At 47.8% G+C, this 20,000-nt stretch overlaps 1 protein-coding gene and 1 long non-coding RNA gene across 5 annotated transcripts in view; one reads left to right on the top strand and one right to left on the bottom strand.

Annotated features, from left to right (window-relative positions):
• Positions 1–20,000, bottom strand: part of LOC118374816 (ubiquitin carboxyl-terminal hydrolase 32-like) — a 177,446-nt gene that overhangs the window by 60,767 nt on the left and 96,679 nt on the right. The window contains exon 5 of the mRNA XM_052468909.1: positions 7,935–8,094. Within this exon, the coding sequence (XP_052324869.1) occupies positions 7,935–8,094 (160 nt within the window). The remainder of the gene's footprint in view (positions 1–7,934; positions 8,095–20,000) is intronic.
• LOC127908881 (uncharacterized) lies at positions 14,556–16,736 on the top strand. Of its 4 annotated transcripts, none has more exons than XR_008068875.1 (3): positions 14,556–14,594; positions 15,470–15,522; positions 16,528–16,736. It is a non-coding gene; the product is annotated as an uncharacterized LOC127908881 (long non-coding RNA). The 4 variants fall into 4 exon arrangements; XR_008068877.1 differs by lacking the exon at positions 16,528–16,736 and adding an exon at positions 16,139–16,172; XR_008068874.1 differs by lacking the exon at positions 14,556–14,594 and adding an exon at positions 14,813–14,851.

The following is a 20,000-nucleotide window of genomic DNA, read 5'->3' as shown; positions in this document are numbered from 1 at the left end:
TCCATCCTCTCCCCCTCTGTCATCATCCTCACTCCCCCTCCGTCCATCCTCTCTCCCCCTCCATCCGTCCCCCTCCATCCATCCTCTCTCCCCCTCCATCCATCCTCTCTCTCCCCCTCCATCCATCCTCTCTCCCCCTCCATCCATCCTCTCTCCCCCCCTCCATCCATCCTCTCTCCCCCTCCATCCATCCTCTCTCCCCCTCCATCCATCCTCACTCCCCTCCATCCATCCTCTCCCCTCCATCCATCCTCTCTCCCCCTCCGTCCATCCTCTCTCCCCTCCCCATCCGTCCACTCCCCCTCCATCCATCCTCTCTCCCCTCCATCCATCCTCTCTCTCCCCTCCATCCATCCTCTCTCCCCCTCCATCCATCCTCTCTCCCCTCCGTCCATCCTCTCTCCCCCTCCGTCCATCCTCTCTCCCCCTCCATCCATCCTCTCTCTCCCCCTCCATCCATCCCCTCTCTCTCCCTCCATCCATCCTCTCTCCCCCTCCATCCATCCTCTCTCCCCCTCCATCCATCCTCTCTCTCCATCCATCCATCCTCTCCCCCTCCATCCATCCATCCTCTCCCCCCGTCCATCCATCCATCCTCTCTCCCCCCTCCATCCTCTCTCCTCCATCCATCCATCCTCTCCCCCCTCCATCCATCCTCTCTCCCCTCCATCCATCCTCTCTCCCCCTCCATCCATCCTCTCTCCCCCTCCATCCATCCTCTCTCTCCCCCTCCATCCATCCTCTCTCCCCCTCCATCCATCCTCTCTCCCCCTCCATCCATCCTCTCTCCCTCCATCCATCCTCTCTCCCCCTCCATCCATCCTCTCTCCCTCCTCCATCCATCCTCTCTCCCCCTCCATCCATCCTCTCTCTACCCTCCATCCATCCTCTCTCCCCCTCCATCTATCCTCTCTCCCCCTCCATCCATCCTCTCTCTCCCCCTCCATCCATCCTCTCTCTCTCCCCTCCATCCATCCTCTCTCCCCCTCCATCCATCCTCTCTCCCCTCCATCCATCCATCCATCCTCTCTCTCCCCCTCCATCCATCCTCTCTCCCCCTCCATCCATCCTCTCTCCCCCCATCCATCCATCCATCCTCTCTCTCCCCTCCATCCATCCTCTCTCCCCCTCCATCCATCCTCTCTCCCCCTCCATCCATCATCTCTCTCCCCTCCATCCATCCTCTCTCTCCCCCCTCCATCCATCCTCTCTCCCCCCTCCATCCATCCTCTTTCCCCCTCCATCCATCCTCTCTCCCCCTCCATCCATCCATCCATCCTCTCTCCCCCTCCATCCATCCATCCTCTCTCCCCCATCCATCCATCCTCTCTCCCCCCTCCATCCATCCTCTCTCCCCCATCCATCCATCCTCTCTCCCCCATCCATCCTCTCTCCCCCTCCATCCATCCTCTCTCCCCCTCCATCCATCCTCTCTCCCCCTCCATCCATCCTCTCTCCCCCTCCATCCATCCTCTCTCCCCCCTCCATCCATCCTCTCTCTCCCCCTCCATCCATCCTCTCTCTCCCCCTCCATCCATCCTCTCTCTCCCTCCATCCATCCTCTCTCTCCCCTCCATCCATCCTCTCTCCCCCTCCATCCATCCTCTCTCCCCTCCATCCATCTCTCTCCCCTCCATCCATCCTCTCTCTCCCCTCCATCCATCCTCTCTCCCTCCATCCATCCTCTCTCCCCTCCATCCATCCTCTCTCCCCTCCATCCATCCTCTCTCCCCCTCCATCCATCCTCTCTCCCCCCTCCATCCATCCGTTCTCCTGAGGTTTATTCCTGGAACAGCCCAGCTCAACATGGTCCAGTTGTCTCTGTGGAGAGAGTTAAATTGTTGTGTGTGTGTGTTCAATCTGAAGACTGATGGAGAAAGAGAGAAGTGGAGAGGTCAAGAGGACCGATTGGAAACCAGTAAAACACCACTTCAACGGTTCAATAACCTTTTGACCACCGTTCAGTCCTTCCCTCCTCAGAGAAATGCTCCGAAACATCAGGTTTAAACAGAGAACACAACCTCACTTTGGTATATTATCTACCTCACTTGCTTTGGCAATGTTAACAAATGTTTCCCAGGCCAATAAAGCCCCTTGAAGTGAATAGAGAGACAGAGAGAGACACAGACAGAGAGACAGAGAGACAGAGAGAGAGACAGAGAGAGACACAGACAGAGAGACAGAGGGACAGAGAGAGACAGACAGAGACACAGACAGAGAGACAGAGACACAGACAGAGACACAGACAGACACAGACAGAGAGACACAGACAGAGAGACACAGACAGAGAGTAATGGTGGATTAATATTGAGAAGCATGGTGTGGAATGGGAGGTGTGTGTGGTGGGGCCCGCCCCTGACTGGCCCCTTGAAGAGTAGAACAGCTAGACAATACTAAATCCTACAAACACACACACACACACACACACACACACACACACACACACACACACACACACACACACACACACACACACACACACACACACACACACACACACACACACACACACACACACATAACCTCAAAAATAGGTCCTCCAACCGGTCTTTCAGAAACATGGACAACACCAATATAGTCAATGTATCAATCCCAAACGCTAAACAAACCTGAAAAAAGGCTATTTGTGTCATGCTTACTGAACTCAGGCCAGGGTGGGCTAGCCTAGCAGTGAATAGGGCAGTGGTAAAGGCCTGGAAGGGACTAGCGAGGAAAGCAGAGCTGAGGGGGAATAAACACCTGCTCATCTTGTTGCTGTGTGTCATCAAATCAGGATGCTGCTCCAGCCTGCCTGACACTGCTAATCTATAAAACTCATTACCTCTCCTATGGATCGGCTCCAGGACATGCCTCATCCCGTCACTAGCTAACTGACTGGCTGACTCCAGGACATGCCTCATCCCGTCACTAACTAACTGACTGGCTGACTCCAGGACATGCCTCATCCCGTCACTAGCTAACTGACTGGCTGACTCCAGGACATGCCTCATCCCGTCACTAACTAACTGACTGGCTGACTCCAGGACATGCCTCATCCCGTCACTAGCTAGCTAACTGACTGGCTGACTCCAGGACATGCCTCATCCCGTCACTAGCTAGCTAACTGACTGGCTGACTCCAGGACATGCCTCATCCCGTCACTAGCTAGCTAACTGACTGGCTGACTCCAGGACATGCCTCATCCCGTCACTAGCTAACTGACTGGCTGACTCCAGGACATGCCTCATCCCGTCACTAGCTAACTGACTGGCTGACTCCAGGACATGCCTCATCCCCTCGCTAACTGGCTGACTGACGGACTCCAGGACATGCCTAATCCCCTCGCTAGCTAACTGACTGACTGACTCCAGGACATGCCTCATCCCCTCGCTAGCTAGCTAACTGGCTGACTCCAGGACATGCCTCATCCCGTTACTAGCTAGCTCACTGACTGGCTGACTCCAGGACATGCCTCATCCCGTCACTAGCTAGCTAACTGACTGGCTGACTCCAGGACATGCCTCATCCCGTCACTAGCTAGCTAACTAACTGACTGGCTGACTCCAGGACATGCCTCATCCCCTCGCTAGCTAGCTAACTGGCTGACTCCAGGACATGCCTCATCCCGTCACTAGCTAGCTAACTGACTGGCTGACTCCAGGACATGCCTCATCCCGTCACTAGCTAGCTAACTGACTGGCTGACTCCAGGACATGCCTCATCCCCTCGCTAGCTAGCTAACTGGCTGACTCCAGGACATGCCTCATCCCGTCACTAGCTAGCTAACTGACTGGCTGACTCCAGGACATGCCTCATCCCGTCACTAGCTAGCTAACTGACTGGCTGACTCCAGGACATGCCTCATCCCCTCGCTAGCTAGCTAACTGGCTGACTCCAGGACATGCCTCATCCCGTCACTAGCTAGCTAACTGACTGGCTGACTCCAGGACATGCCTCATCCCGTCACTAGCTAGCTAACTGACTGGCTGACTCCAGGACATGCCTCATCCCGTTACTAGCTAGCTAACTGACTGGCTGACTCCAGGACATGCCTCATCCCGTCACTAGCTAGCTAACTGACTGGCTGACTCCAGGACATGCCTCATCCCGTCACTAGCTAGCTAACTAACTGACTGGCTGACTCCAGGACATGCCTCATCCCCTCGCTAGCTAGCTAACTGGCTGACTCCAGGACATGCCTCATCCCGTCACTAGCTAGCTAACTGACTGGCTGACTCCAGGACATGCCTCATCCCGTCACTAGCTAGCTAACTGGCTGGCTGACTCCAGGACATGCCTCATCCCGTCACTAGCTAGCTCACTGACTGGCTGACTCCAGGACATGCCTCATCCCGTCACTAGCTAGCTAGCTAACTGACTGGCTGACTCCAGGACATGCCTCATCCCGTCACTAGCTAGCTAGCTCACTGACTGGCTGACTCCAGGACATGCCTCATCCCGTCACTAGCTAGCTAGCTAACTGACTGGCTGACTCCAGGACATGCCTCATCCCGTCACTAGCTAGCTAACTGACTGGCTGACTGGACATGCCTCATCCCGTCACTAGCTAGCTACATGCTGGCTGACTCCAGGACATCCTCATCCTCACTAGCTAGCTCACTGACTGGCTGACTCCAGGACATGCCTCATCCCGTCACTAGCTAGCTAGCTAACTGACTGGCTGACTCCAGGACATGCCTCATCCCGTCACTAGCTAGCTAGCTCACTGACTGGCTGACTCCAGGACATGTTTCATCCCCTAGCTAGCTCACTGACTGGCTGACTCCAGGACATGCCTCATCCCCTAGCTAGCTCACTGACTGGCTGACTCCAGGACATGCCTCATCCCGTCACTAGCTAGCTTACTGACTGGCTGACTCCAGGACATGTTTCATCCCCTAGCTAGCTAGCTAACTGACTGGCTGACTCCAGGACATGTTTCATCCCCTAGCTAGCTAGCTCACTGACTGGCTGACTCCAGGACACGCCTCATCCCGTCACTAGCTAGCTTACTGACTGGCTGACTCCAGGACATGTTTCATCCCCTAGTTAGCTAGCTCACTGACTGGCTGACTCCAGGACACGCCTCATCCCGTCACTAGCTAGCTCACTGACTGGCTGACTCCAGGACATGTTTCATCCCCTAGTTAGCTAGCTAACTGACTGGCTGACTCCAGGACATGCCTCATCCCCTAGCTAGCTAGCTAACTGACTGGCTGACTCCAGGACATGCCTCATCCCGTCACTAGCTAGCTAACTGACTGGCTGACTCCAGGACATGCCTCACCCCCTAGCTAGCTAGCTCACTGACTGACTCCAGGACATGCCTCATCCCCTAGCTAGCTAGCTAACTGACTGACTCCAGGACATGTTTCATCCCCTAGCTAGCTAGCTCACTGACTGGCTGACTGACTGACTCCAGGACATGTTTCATCCACTAGCTAGCTAGCTCACTGACTGGCTGACTCCAGGACATGTTTCATCCCCTAGCTAGCTAGCTCACTGACTGACTCCAGGACATGTTTCATCCACTAGCTAGCTAGCTCACTGACTGACTCCAGGACATGTTTCATCCACTAGCTAGCTAGCTAACTGACTGGCTGACTGACTGACTCCAGGACATGCTTCATCCCCTAGCTAGCTCACTGACTGACTCCTAGACCTGTGATTCACTATTGTTCACTGCCATTAAAAGTAATACACCATTGTAGAGAATAGGTTGCCATTTGGGACACATTTCCTAGCTTAGCACGCTAGGTAAACCGCTAGGCTAAATGGCTAACATTCCATTTCAGGACAGGACTGGCAGGTTGAGACGGATCTCTTTTAAAAATGTCTGGAGCTCGAGGTTTGAGTCTGTTTAAAAATACAAGCGGACAGTTTTTTGTTCTCAAACAAGAGGCTACATCTCCATTACGGAGTCGCCTGGCATACAGAGATGCATGATTGTCATTCTGCGCTTGGGTCTCGAAAAAAAAAACAAGCCGCGCGAGCGAGTTCACACAAGACCTCCAAATGTACACTTCCACAATCTGAAAGTGGGAAGACAAGTGCTTCTTCGTGCTTTTACTTCCTGCACCAAACAACCACAACAGGAAGGATTACACAGCAAGTACAAACCACTAACTCATTCCAACTATCGGTTCATTGTTAAAAAAAATACTTTTTAAACACACACTAACTAGTGTCAGTGTTGACCACTTCCTAGGCAGTCCTAAAATGGTACCTAATTCCCTATTTTTGGCCATAGCCCTACGGGTCCCGGTCAAAAGTAGTACACCTCATACGGAATAGGGTGGCGTCTGGCACTAGTCTAAAGGAGGTGCAGTGGTGTGCCCAGTACCCACCTAGAGGAGCGACTCGGTCAGAGTGACAACAGAGGTACCATACCATATTCCACCACACATGCCCTGGGACGTGCCGACAGGACTGGCGTGTACCATAGTAGACTCCACCGACCGACGGTTAACAGGCTCAGGGGAAGAAAAAAACACCACGTTAACTCATGCCCTGGGACGTGCCGACAGGACTGGCGTGTACCATAGTAGACTCCACCGACCGACGGTTAACAGGCTCAGGGGAAGAAAAAAACACCACGTTAACTCATGCCCTGGGACGTGCCGACAGGACTGGCGTGTACCATAGTAGACTCCACCGACCGACGGTTAACAGGCTCAGGGAAGAAAACACCACGTTAACTCATGCCCTGGGACGTGCCGACAGGACTGGCGTGTACCATAGTAGACTCCACCGACCGACGGTTAACAGGCTCAGGGGAAGAAAAAACACCACGTTAACTCATGCCCTGGGACGTGCCGACAGGACTGGCGTGTACCATAGTAGACTCCACCGACCGACGGTTAACAGGCTCAGGGAAGAAAAACACCACGTTAACTCATGCCCTGGGACGTGCCGACAGGACTGGCGTGTACCATAGTAGACTCCACCGACCGACGGTTAACAGGCTCAGGGGAAGAAAAAAACACCACGTTAACTCATGCCCTGGGACGTGCCGACAGGACTGGCGTGTACCATAGTAGACTCCACCGACCGACGGTTAACAGGCTCAGGGGAAGAAAAAAACACCACTTTAACTCATGCCATCCTGGTTCCAATCCAAGGATTTTTACAATAGTATTCTAATACTATCCCAACCCGACAACAAGCCTGTCAGTCCTCCATGGCGTCTGTTGTGTGTGTCCGGTCGGGGACGGCGTCTCAGCCAAGAGTGAAGTATGTTCTAGAAAGTCAATGCACGAAGAAGGTGCTCGCCTCACGGCCAAAGAGTGCACACACACACACACACACAAACACACCTGAACTCTCTCACACACACACACACACGAACTCTCTCTCACACACACACACACACACACACACACACACACACACACACACACACACACACACACACACACACACACACACACACACACACACACACACACACACACACACACACACACACACACACACACACACACACACAAACTCTCTCTCACACACACACACACCGCTCAGAGTTAAGAGGATCATCTGGGAGTGGGCAACAGCAGATTACGAGCTGTCTGCAGGTACTCTCCCGGATTGGCAGCAAAGATCACTCCTGCTCTCTGATTGGTCTCAGGACAGGAAGCAGCTAATATCTTTGATTGGTCTTGGACACAGCTACGTGTAAGAGCTTTCTTTCCAATCGGACAGAAAAAAGAAGGAGGGACATGAATGACAAAGAAAAGGTGACACAGGGGGTGACAAATACCAACATAACATGAAATATGAGCACCGAACTAAAACAGTCAGGTAAATTATCTGTCTTTTTTTGGGAGATGCCATCACTTGTTGCTGACTTTACTCAGATGAAAACATAGAAACCTTTCAGTAGCGCCAGTTTATGTACAGCGTGCGTACAGGGTAGGACTGGCGCTGTAGAGAGGAGCACGGTAGCCGTCACTCACAGTGTGTGACTCCGGCCAGAGTCTGGTAGAAGGTGGGCGTGTCGCTGTCGTCTGTGAGGGTGACACACACGCCTCCGGAGAGCAGCCAACGGGAGAAGGTGAACGCCTCCGTGTTCTGTAGGAGCCAGTTCTTAAAGCGCTCATAGTTGACTTTCTCCCCCTGAGACAAAACAAATCAACAACTTCTTACCAAATCAAAAAAGGAGGTAACGGGGAGGAGACATGGTTTGGGGAGACGGACAGGGATTAGCGTTTATACTATAGGTGTATCGTGGAAGTGTCATTGGTCAATAGAGTTACAAACACTGGCCATTAGGTACAACCAAATACAGAGATGTACAAAACATTAGGAAGACTTGCCGTTTTTCTATGACCTGGACCACAGGTGTCAAACTCATTCCAAGGAAGACCAAGTGGCCGTGGGTTTTCATTCCTCCTTTGTACTTGATTGATTAATTAAAAAGTTACTAATTAGTAGGGAACTCGCAACTAGGATGGTTGCGGTGACCACATTACCGCCGCGCCGGCAGTTATGACCTCAGTAAAATTCCACGTGACCGTTGGGTCACGGTCATCTCCTTTTATGCACTCCAGACATGCGTTGGTAGTACCGAGCTCGCTAACGATCAACGGGTCACTAATGGCCTGGTGCTATGTGTCTCTGTAAACCACTCTGACATCAATGCAACTGCCAAAAACACTTCATCATTAATAACAGTATGTGCTCTTTCAAATCTCACCTCACGGTGATTTGAAGAAAGAAGCTCATTAAGGAGGTGTAAAACAAGGTCGTTGTTTACGAAGCCTAACGACGAAACGGTTTTCTGAGGTGATGATTCATTAAACATTTTTTTTTTTAAAAACACAGGAATATTAGAGCTTATGAATAAAACTACAGAAAGTATTCACACCCCTAAACTTTTACAAAATGTTGTCGTCTTCCAGCTCAGAAAATGGATTAAATTGAGATTTTTGTTGGTCACTGGCCTACAGACAAGAACACATACTATCAAAGCAGACATATATATGTACAGTACCAGTCAAAAGTTCAGACACACCTACCGATTCAAGGGTTTTTCTTTATTTTGTCCATTGTAGAAGAACAGTGAAGACATCAACACTAAGAAATAACACATACGGAATCATGTAGTAACCTTCAGTAGTGGTTCTTTGCAGCAATTCAACCACGAGGGCTGCAGGTAGTGGTTATAGCGTTGGACTAGTAACCGAAAGGTTGCAAGATCGAATCCTCGAGCTGACAAGGTTAAAAAAAACCTACAAAACAATATCAGCTTCAGTCAATAACGTGGGGCGGCAGGGTAGCCTAGTGGTTAGAGCGTTGGACTAGTAACCGGAAGGTTGCGAGTTCAAACCCCCGAGCTGACAAGGTCGTTCCGCCCCTGAATAACCCACTGTTCCCAGGCCGTCATTGAAAATAAGAATGTGTTATTAACTGACTTGCCTCGTTAAATAAAAGGTAAAAATGAAAAAAATAAAACATTTACACAGTTGATGTTGAGATGTGTCTGTTACCTGAACTCTGTGAAGCATCTATTTGGGCTGCAATTTCTGAGACTGGTAACTCTAATGAACTTATCCTCTGCAGCAGAGGTAACTCTGGGTCTTCCAGAGGCGGTCCTCACGAGAGACAGTTTCATCATAGTGCTTGATGGTTTTTGCGACTGTACTTGAAGAAACGGTCAAAGTTCTTAGGACATTTTCCAGATGGACTGACCTTCGTGTCTTAAAGTAATGATAGACTGAAATTTCTATTTGCTTATTTGAGCTGTTCTTGCCATAATATGGACTCTTTTAACAAATAGGGCTATCTTCTGTATACCACCCCTAACTTGTCACAACACAACTGATTGACTCAAATTGTCTTTCCTTAAGAAGGAAAGAAATTCCACAAATGAACTTTTAACAAGGCACACCTGTTAATTGAAATGAAATCCAGGTGACTACCTCAAAGCTGGTTGAGAGAATGCCAAGAATGTGCAAAGCTGTCAAAGCAAAGGGTGGCTACTTTGAAAAATCTCAAATATATTTTGATTTGTTTAACATTTGTTTAGTTACTACATGATTCCATATGTGTTATTTCATAATTTGTCTTGACTATTACAATGTAGAAAATAGTAAAAATAAAGAAAAACCCTGGATGAGAAGGTGTGTCCAAAATTGTGTGTGTGTGTGTGTGTGTGTGTGTGTGTGTGTGTGTGTGTGTGTGTGTGTGTGTGTGTGTCCGTGTGTCCGTGTGTGTCCGTGTGTGTGTGTGTGTGTGTGTGTGTGTGTGTGTGTGTAGATATACACACCGGTACCAGTCAAATTTTATATGTATATAAATAAATGCCGTTTGTCAAATTATTAAAAAATATATATTTCAATTATTTATTTATAATAAATATAGATTTATTTAAATTATTTATTCAAATGATTTAAAAAGAAAAGCTGAAATGTCTATAAATAAATGCAAATTTGTTATGACAAAATTATGTTCAGGAAAAACATTATCTATAACTACCCCTCAAACTATTTCACATACAGGTTATAACTACCCCCTCACATACAGGTCTATAACTACCCCTTACAGATCTATAACTACCCCTCACATACAGGTCTATAACTACCCCCCTCACATACAGGTCTATAACTACCCCCCACATACAGGTCTATAACTACCCCCCCACATACAGGTCTATAACTACCCCCTCACATAGGTCTATAACTACCCCCTCACATACAGGTCTATAACTACCCCCTCACATACAGGTCTATAACTACCCCCTCACATACAGGTCTATAACTACCCTGCTCACATACAGGTCTATAACTACCCCCTCACATACAGGTCTATAACTACCCCCTCACATACAGGTCTATAACTACCCCTCACATACAGGTCTATAACTACCCCCCTCACATACAGGTCTATAACTACCCCCTCACATACAGGTCTATAACTACCCCCTCACATACAGGTCTATAACTACCCCCTCACATACAGGTCTATAACTACCCCCTCACATACAGGTCTATAACTACCCCCTCACATACAGGTCTATAACTACCCCCTCACATACAGGTCTATAACTACCCCTCACATACAGGTCTATAACTACCCCTCACATACAGATCTATAACTACCCCTCACATACAGGTCTATAACTACCCCTCACATACAGGTCTATAACTACCCCCTCACATACAGGTCTATAACTACCCCTCACATACAGGTCTATAACTACCCCCTCACATACAGGTCTATAACTACCCCTCACATACAGATCTATAACTACCCCTCACATACAGGTCTATAACTACCCCCTCACATACAGGTCTATAACTACCCCTCACATACAGGTCTATAACTACCCCCTCACATACAGGTCTATAACTACCCCCTCACATACAGGTCTATAACTACCCCCTCACATACAGGTCTATAACTACCCCTCACATACAGGTCTATAACTACCCCCTCACATACAGGTCTATAACTACCCCCTCACATACAGGTCTATAACTACCCCCTCACATACAGGTCTATAACTACCCCCTCACATACAGGTCTATAACTACCCCCCTCACATACAGATCTATAACTACCCCCTCACATACAGATCTATAACTACCCCCTCACATACAGGTCTATAACTACCCCTCACATACAGGTCTATAACTACCCCTCACATACAGGTCTATAACTACCCCTCACATACAGGTCTATAACTACCCCCTCACATACAGGTCTATAACTACCCCCTCACATACAGATCTATAACTACCCCCTCACATACAGATCTATAACTACCCCCTCACATACAGATCTATAACTACCCCTCACATACAGGTCTATAACTACCCCTCACATACAGGTCTATAACTACCCCCTCACATACAGGTCTATAACTACCCCCTCACATACAGGTCTATAACTACCCCCTCACATACAGGTCTATAACTACCCCCTCACATACAGGTCTATAACTACCCCCTCACATACAGGTCTATAACTACCCCCTCACATACAGATCTATAACTACCCCCTCACATACAGATCTATAACTACCCCCTCACATACAGGTCTATAACTACCCCCTCACATACAGGTCTATAACTACCCCCCTCACATACAGGTCTATAACTACCCCCTCACATACAGGTCTATAACTACCCCCTCACATACAGGTCTATAACTACCCCCCTCACATACAGGTCTATAACTACCCCCTCACATACAGGTCTATAACTACCCCCTCACATACAGGTCTATAACTACCCCCTCACATACAGGTCTATAACTACCCCCTCACATACAGGTCTATAACTACCCCCTCACATACAGGTCTATAACTACCCCCTCACATACAGGTCTATAACTACCCCCTCACATACAGGTCTATAACTACCCTCACATACAGGTCTATAACTACCCCTCACATACAGGTCTATAACTACCCCTCACATACAGGTCTATAACTACCCCTCACATACAGGTCTATAACTACCCCCTCACATACAGGTCTATAACTACCCCTCACATACAGGTCTATAACTACCCCCTCACATACAGGTCTATAACTACCCCTCACATACAGGTCTATAACTACCCCCTCACATACAGGTCTATAACTACCCCCTCACATACAGGTCTATAACTACCCCCTCACATACAGGTCTATAACTACCCCCTCACATACAGGTCTATAACTACCCCTCACATACAGATCTATAACTACCCCCTCACATACAGGTCTATAACTACCCCCTCACATACAGGTCTATAACTACCCCCTCACATACAGGTCTATAACTACCCCCTCACATACAGGTCTATAACTACCCCTCACATACAGGTCTATAACTACCCCCTCACATACAGGTCTATAACTACCCCTCACATACAGGTCTATAACTACCCCCTCACATACAGGTCTATAACTACCCCCCACATACAGGTCTATAACTACCCCCTCACATACAGGTCTATAACTACCCCCTCACATACAGGTCTATAACTACCCCCTCACATACAGGTCTATAACTACCCCTCACATACAGGTCTATAACTACCCCTCACATACAGATCTATAACTACCCCTCACATACAGGTCTATAACTACCCCCTCACATACAGGTCTATAACTACCCCTCACATACAGGTCTATAACTACCCCTCACATACAGGTCTATAACTACCCCCCTCACATACAGGTCTATAACTACCCCCTCACATACAGGTCTATAACTACCCCCTCACATACAGGTCTATAACTACCCCCTCACATACAGGTCTATAACTACCCCCTCACATACAGGTCTATAACTACCCCCTCACATACAGGTCTATAACTACCCCTCACATACAGATCTATAACTACCCCTCACATACAGATCTATAACTACCCCTCACATACAGATCTATAACTACCCCTCACATACAGATCTATAACTACCCCCTCACATACAGATCTATAACTACCCCTCACATACAGGTCTATAACTACCCCCTCACATACAGGTCTATAACTACCCCCTCACATACAGGTCTATAACTACCCCCTCACATACAGGTCTATAACTACCCCCTCACATACAGGTCTATAACTACCCCCTCACATACAGGTCTATAACTACCCCCTCACATACAGGTCTATAACTACCCCTCACATACAGGTCTATAACTACCCCTCACATACAGGTCTATAACTACCCCCTCACATACAGGTCTATAACTACCCCCTCACATACAGGTCTATAACTACCCCCTCACATACAGGTCTATAACTACCCCCTCACATACAGGTCTATAACTACCCCTCACATACAGGTCTATAACTACCCCCTCACATACAGGTCTATAACTACCCCTCACATACAGGTCTATAACTACCCCCTCACATACAGGTCTATAACTACCCCCTCACATACAGGTCTATAACTACCCCCTCACATACAGGTCTATAACTACCCCCCTCACATACAGGTCTATAACTACCCCCTCACATACAGGTCTATAACTACCCCTCACATACAGGTCTATAACTACCCCCTCACATACAGGTCTATAACTACCCCTCACATACAGGTCTATAACTACCCCCTCACATACAGGTCTATAACTACCCCCCTCACATACAGGTCTATAACTACCCCTCACATACAGATCTATAACTACCCCCTCACATACAGGTCTATAACTACCCCCTCACATACAGGTCTATAACTACCCCCTCACATACAGGTCTATAACTACCCCCCTCACATACAGGTCTATAACTACCCCCTCACATACAGGTCTATAACTACCCCCTCACATACAGGTCTATAACTACCCCCTCACATACAGGTCTATAACTACCCCTCACATACAGGTCTATAACTACCCCCTCACATACAGGTCTATAACTACCCCCTCACATACAGGTCTATAACTACCCCCTCACATACAGGTCTATAACTACCCCCTCACATACAGATCTATAACTACCCCCTCACATACAGGTCTATAACTACCCCCCTCACATACAGGTCTATAACTACCCCTCACATACAGGTCTATAACTACCCCCTCACATACAGGTCTATAACTACCCCCTCACATACAGATCTATAACTACCCCCTCACATACAGGTCTATAACTACCCCCTCACATACAGGTCTATAACTACCCCCTCACATACAGGTCTATAACTACCCCCTCACATACAGGTCTATAACTACCCCTCACATACAGATCTATAACTACCCCCTCACATACAGGTCTATAACTACCCCTCACATACAGGTCTATAACTACCCCCTCACATACAGGTCTATAACTACCCCTCACATACAGGTCTATAACTACCCCCTCACATACAGATCTATAACTACCCCCTCACATACAGGTCTATAACTACCCCCTCACATACAGGTCTATAACTACCCCCTCACATACAGGTCTATAACTACCCCTCACATACAGGTCTATAACTACCCCCTCACATACAGGTCTATAACTACCCCCTCACATACAGGTCTATAACTACCCCCTCACATACAGGTCTATAACTACCCCCTCACATACAGGTCTATAACTACCCCTCACATACAGGTCTATAACTACCCCTCACATACAGGTCTATAACTACCCCCTCACATACAGGTCTATAACTACCCCCTCACATACAGGTCTATAACTACCCCTCACATACAGGTCTATAACTACCCCCTCACATACAGGTCTATAACTACCCCTCACATACAGGTCTATAACTACCCCCTCACATACAGGTCTATAACTACCCCCTCACATACAGGTCTATAACTACCCCCTCACATACAGGTCTATAACTACCCCCTCACATACAGGTCTATAACTACCCCCCTCACATACAGGTCTATAACTACCCCTCACATACAGGTCTATAACTACCCCCTCACATACAGGTCTATAACTACCCCTCACATACAGGTCTATAACTACCCCTCACATACAGGTCTATAACTACCCCCCTCACATACAGGTCTATAACTACCCCCTCACATACAGGTCTATAACTACCCCCCTCACATACAGGTCTATAACTACCCCCTCACATACAGGTCTATAACTACCCCCTCACATACAGGTCTATAACTACCCCCTCACATACAGGTCTATAACTACCCCTCACATACAGGTCTATAACTACCCCTCACATACAGGTCTATAACTACCCCTCACATACAGGTCTATAACTACCCCCTCACATACAGGTCTATAACTACCCCTCACATACAGGTCTATAACTACCCCCTCACATACAGGTCTATAACTACCCCCTCACATACAGGTCTATAACTACCCCCTCACATACAGGTCTATAACTACCCCCTCACATACAGGTCTATAACTACCCCCTCACATACAGGTCTATAACTACCCCCTCACATACAGGTCTATAACTACCCCCTCACATACAGATCTATAACTACCCCTCACATACAGGTCTATAACTACCCCTCACATACAGATCTATAACTACCCCTCACATACAGGTCTATAACTACCCCCTCACGTACAGGTCTATAACTACCCCCTCACATACAGGTCTATAACTACCCCTCACATACAGGTCTATAACTACCCCCTCACATACAGGTCTATAACTACCCCCTCACATACAGGTCTATAACTACCCCCTCACATACAGGTCTATAACTACCCCCTCACATACAGATCTATAACTACCCCCTCACATACAGGTCTATAACTACCCCTCACATACAGGTCTATAACTACCCCCTCACATACAGATCTATAACTACCCCTCACATACAGGTCTATAACTACCCCCTCACATACAGGTCTATAACTACCCCCTCACATACAGGTCTATAACTACCCCCTCACATACAGGTCTATAACTACCCCCTCACATACAGGTCTATAACTACCCCCTCACATACAGGTCTATAACTACCCCCTCACATACAGGTCTATAACTACCCCCTCACATACAGGTCTATAACTACCCCCTCACATACAGGTCTATAACTACCCCCTCACATACAGGTCTATAACTACCCCCTCACATACAGATCTATAACTACCCCCCTCACATACAGATCTATAACTACCCCCTCACATACAGGTCTATAACTACCCCCTCACATACAGGTCTATAACTACCCCCTCACATACAGGTCTATAACTACCCCCTCACATACAGGTCTATAACTACCCCCTCACATACAGGTCTATAACTACCCCCTCACATACAGGTCTATAACTACCCCCTCACATACAGGTCTATAACTACCCCCTCACATACAGATCTATAACTACCCCATAACTACCCCCTCACATACAGGTCTATAACTACCCCCTCACATACAGGTCTATAACTACCCCCTCACATACAGGTCTATAACTACCCCCTCACATACAGGTCTATAACTACCCCCTCACATACAGGTCTATAACTACCCCCTCACATACAGGTCTATAACTACCCCCTCACATACAGGTCTATAACTACCCCCTCACATACAGGTCTATAACTACCCCCTCACATACAGGTCTATAACTACCCCTCACATACAGGTCTATAACTACCCCCTCACATACAGGTCTATAACTACCCCCTCACATACAGGTCTATAACTACCCCCTCACATACAGGTCTATAACTACCCCCTCACATACAGGTCTATAACTACCCCCTCACATACAGGTCTATAACTACCCCCTCACATACAGGTCTATAACTACCCCCTCACATACAGGTCTATAACTACCCCCTCACATACAGGTCTATAACTACCCCCTCACATACAGGTCTATAACTACCCCCTCACATACAGGTCTATAACTACCCCCTCACATACAGGACTATAACTACCCCCCTCACATACAGGTCTATAACTACCCCCCTCACATACAGGTCTATAACTACCCCCTCACATACAGGTCTATAACTACCCCCCTCACATACAGGTCATTTTAAAAAGGTCCCGCAGTCAAAGACCAGGAAGGTTTTCCAATTTCTAGATGGGTATAAATAAAATTTAAAATAAACAATTTAACGTGTTGAAGTTATTAATTACACTTTGGATGGTGTATCAATACCACAAAGTGACTGGGTATCACCCAATCAGGCCAAAGGTAACATTAAAACAGAGTTCAATGGCTGCGAATGGAGAAAACTGAGGATGGATCAACATCGTTGTGACTCCACAATAATTGACAAAGTGAAAAGTTGGAAACCTTAAACAGAATACAAATATTTAAAAACTTGGATCTTGTTTGCAACACGAAAGTAATACTGCAAAGAATGTGGTAAACAATTACATTTTTGCCCTAATTACAAAGTGTTATGTTTGGGGCATATCCAATAAAACACATTACTGAGTCCCACTCTCCATATGATCAAGCATAGTGGTGGCTGCATCATGTTATGGGTATGCTTGTAATCGTTAAGGACTGGGGAGTTTTTCAGGATAATAAAGAAACACAATGGAGGTAAGGACAGGAAAAATCATAGAGGAAAACCTGGTTCAGTCTGCTTTCTACCAGACACTGGGAGATGAATTCACCTTTTAGTAGGACAAAACAAACCCAATTCTACATTTTATGCTTATCAAGAAGACAGTGAATGTTCCTGAGTGGTAATTAGTCCGATAAAAACCGCAAATTAAAATAACGATTGTGTCGTTATACAACGCATGCAGAGCACTGTACAGACCTAGGCGATGCTGTCGGTTCATTGATTGTGCAGGGCGGCTTACACAGTTAATCTACAATTATAGTGAATATGTATTTGATTTAGAATAGCCTGGTAATAGCCTGGTAATAGCCTGGTAATAGCCTGGTAATAGCGCTTTTTGTTTTATATTTCCATAATTAAAATAACACATTACCTTTACCTTCCCTCTCCTTCCTTCCTCCCTTCCTTTCTCCAGCCGCACATAGAGAGGGGCTGGGCAACAGTTTAATGAAATATGTTGTTTTCGTTGTGAAAACGTGCTACTATCGATGTTCGCCCGGACAGATTTCACTTGATTTTCCCCAACTTGAAGCACAGGGTAGCTGCAGGAATGGGTTTGGAGAGCCCATGGTGGGAATATCAGCTGTCGCGCAGCGAGAGGCAGCGCGCTCCTCAAAACAGTGGTAGATGTGTGGAGGGAAACAACCAGAGTATCTCTACCCAACATGAGGGAAACAACCAGAGTATCTCTACTCAACATGAGGGAAACAACCAGAGTATCTCTACCCAACATGAGGGAAACAACCAGAGTATCTCTACCCAACATGAGGGAAACAACCAGAGTATCTCTACCCAACATGAGGGAAACAACCAGAGTATCTCTACCCAACATGAGGGAAACAACCAGAGTATCTCTACTCAACATGAGGGAAACAACCAGAGTATCTCTACTCAACATGAGGGAAACAACCAGAGTATCTCTACTCAACATGAGGGAAACAACCAGAGTATCCCTACTCAACATGAGGGAAACAACCAGAGTATCTCTACTCAACATGAGGGAAACAACCAGAGTATCTCTACCCAACATGAGGGAAACAACCAGAGTATCTCTACCCAACATGAGGGAAACAACCAGAGTATCCCTACCCAACATGAGGGAAACAACCAGAGTATCTCTACCCAACATGAGGGAAACAACCAGAGTATCCCTCCCCAACATGAGGGAAACAACCAGAGTATCTCTACCCAACATGAGGGAAACAACCAGAGTATCTCTACCCAACATGAGGGAAACAACCAGAGTATCCCTCCCCAACATGAGGGAAACAACCAGAGTATCTCTACCCAACATGAGGGAAACAACCAGAGTATCTCTACCCAACATGAGGGAAACAACCAGAGTATCTCTACTCAACATGAGGGAAACATGAAATGGCAGGAAATCTCTACCCAACATGAGGAAACAACCCCCTCTGTCCCGAGTATCTCTACCCAACATGAGGGAAACAACCAGAGTATCTCTCCCAACATGAGGGAAACAACCAGTCTCTCTCCCAACATGAGGGAAACAACCCCCTCTCTGTCCCCGTCTCTCCCAACATCCCCGTCTCTGTCAACCAGAGTATCTCTACCCAACATGAGTCTCAACCAGAGTATCTGTCCCCGTCATGAGGGAAACAACCAGTCTCTGTCCCCCTGTATCCCTACCCAACATGTCCCCCTCTCTGTCCCCGTCAACCAGAGTATCTCTACCCCCATGAGGGAAACAACCAGTCTATCTCTACCCAACATGAGGGTCTCTGTCCCAGAGTATCTCTACCCAACATGAGTGAGTAAACATGAAATGGCAGGAAAGTTGTGCATATAGATGATATTCCCTTCCCCGTCTCTGTCCCCGTCTCCCTCTGTCCCCGTCTCTCTCTGTCCCCGTCCCCCAGTCTCTGTCCCCGTCTCTGTCTCTGTCCCCGTCTCAGTCTCTGTCCCCGTCTCTCTCTCTGTCCCCGTCTCTGTCCCCTCTGTCTCTGTCCCCGTCTCTGTCCCCGTCTCTGTCCCCGTCTCTGTCCCCGTCTCTGTCCCCTCAGTCTCCCCGTCTCTGTCCCCCAGTCTGTC

The sequence above is a fragment of the Oncorhynchus keta genome, chromosome 18, assembly GCF_023373465.1.
Source record: "Oncorhynchus keta strain PuntledgeMale-10-30-2019 chromosome 18, Oket_V2, whole genome shotgun sequence".
NCBI classification, from domain to species: Eukaryota; Metazoa; Chordata; class Actinopteri; order Salmoniformes; family Salmonidae; genus Oncorhynchus; species Oncorhynchus keta.
Note: the sequence above shows the minus strand (reverse complement) of the source record. Positions and strands in the feature narration are given on the sequence as shown.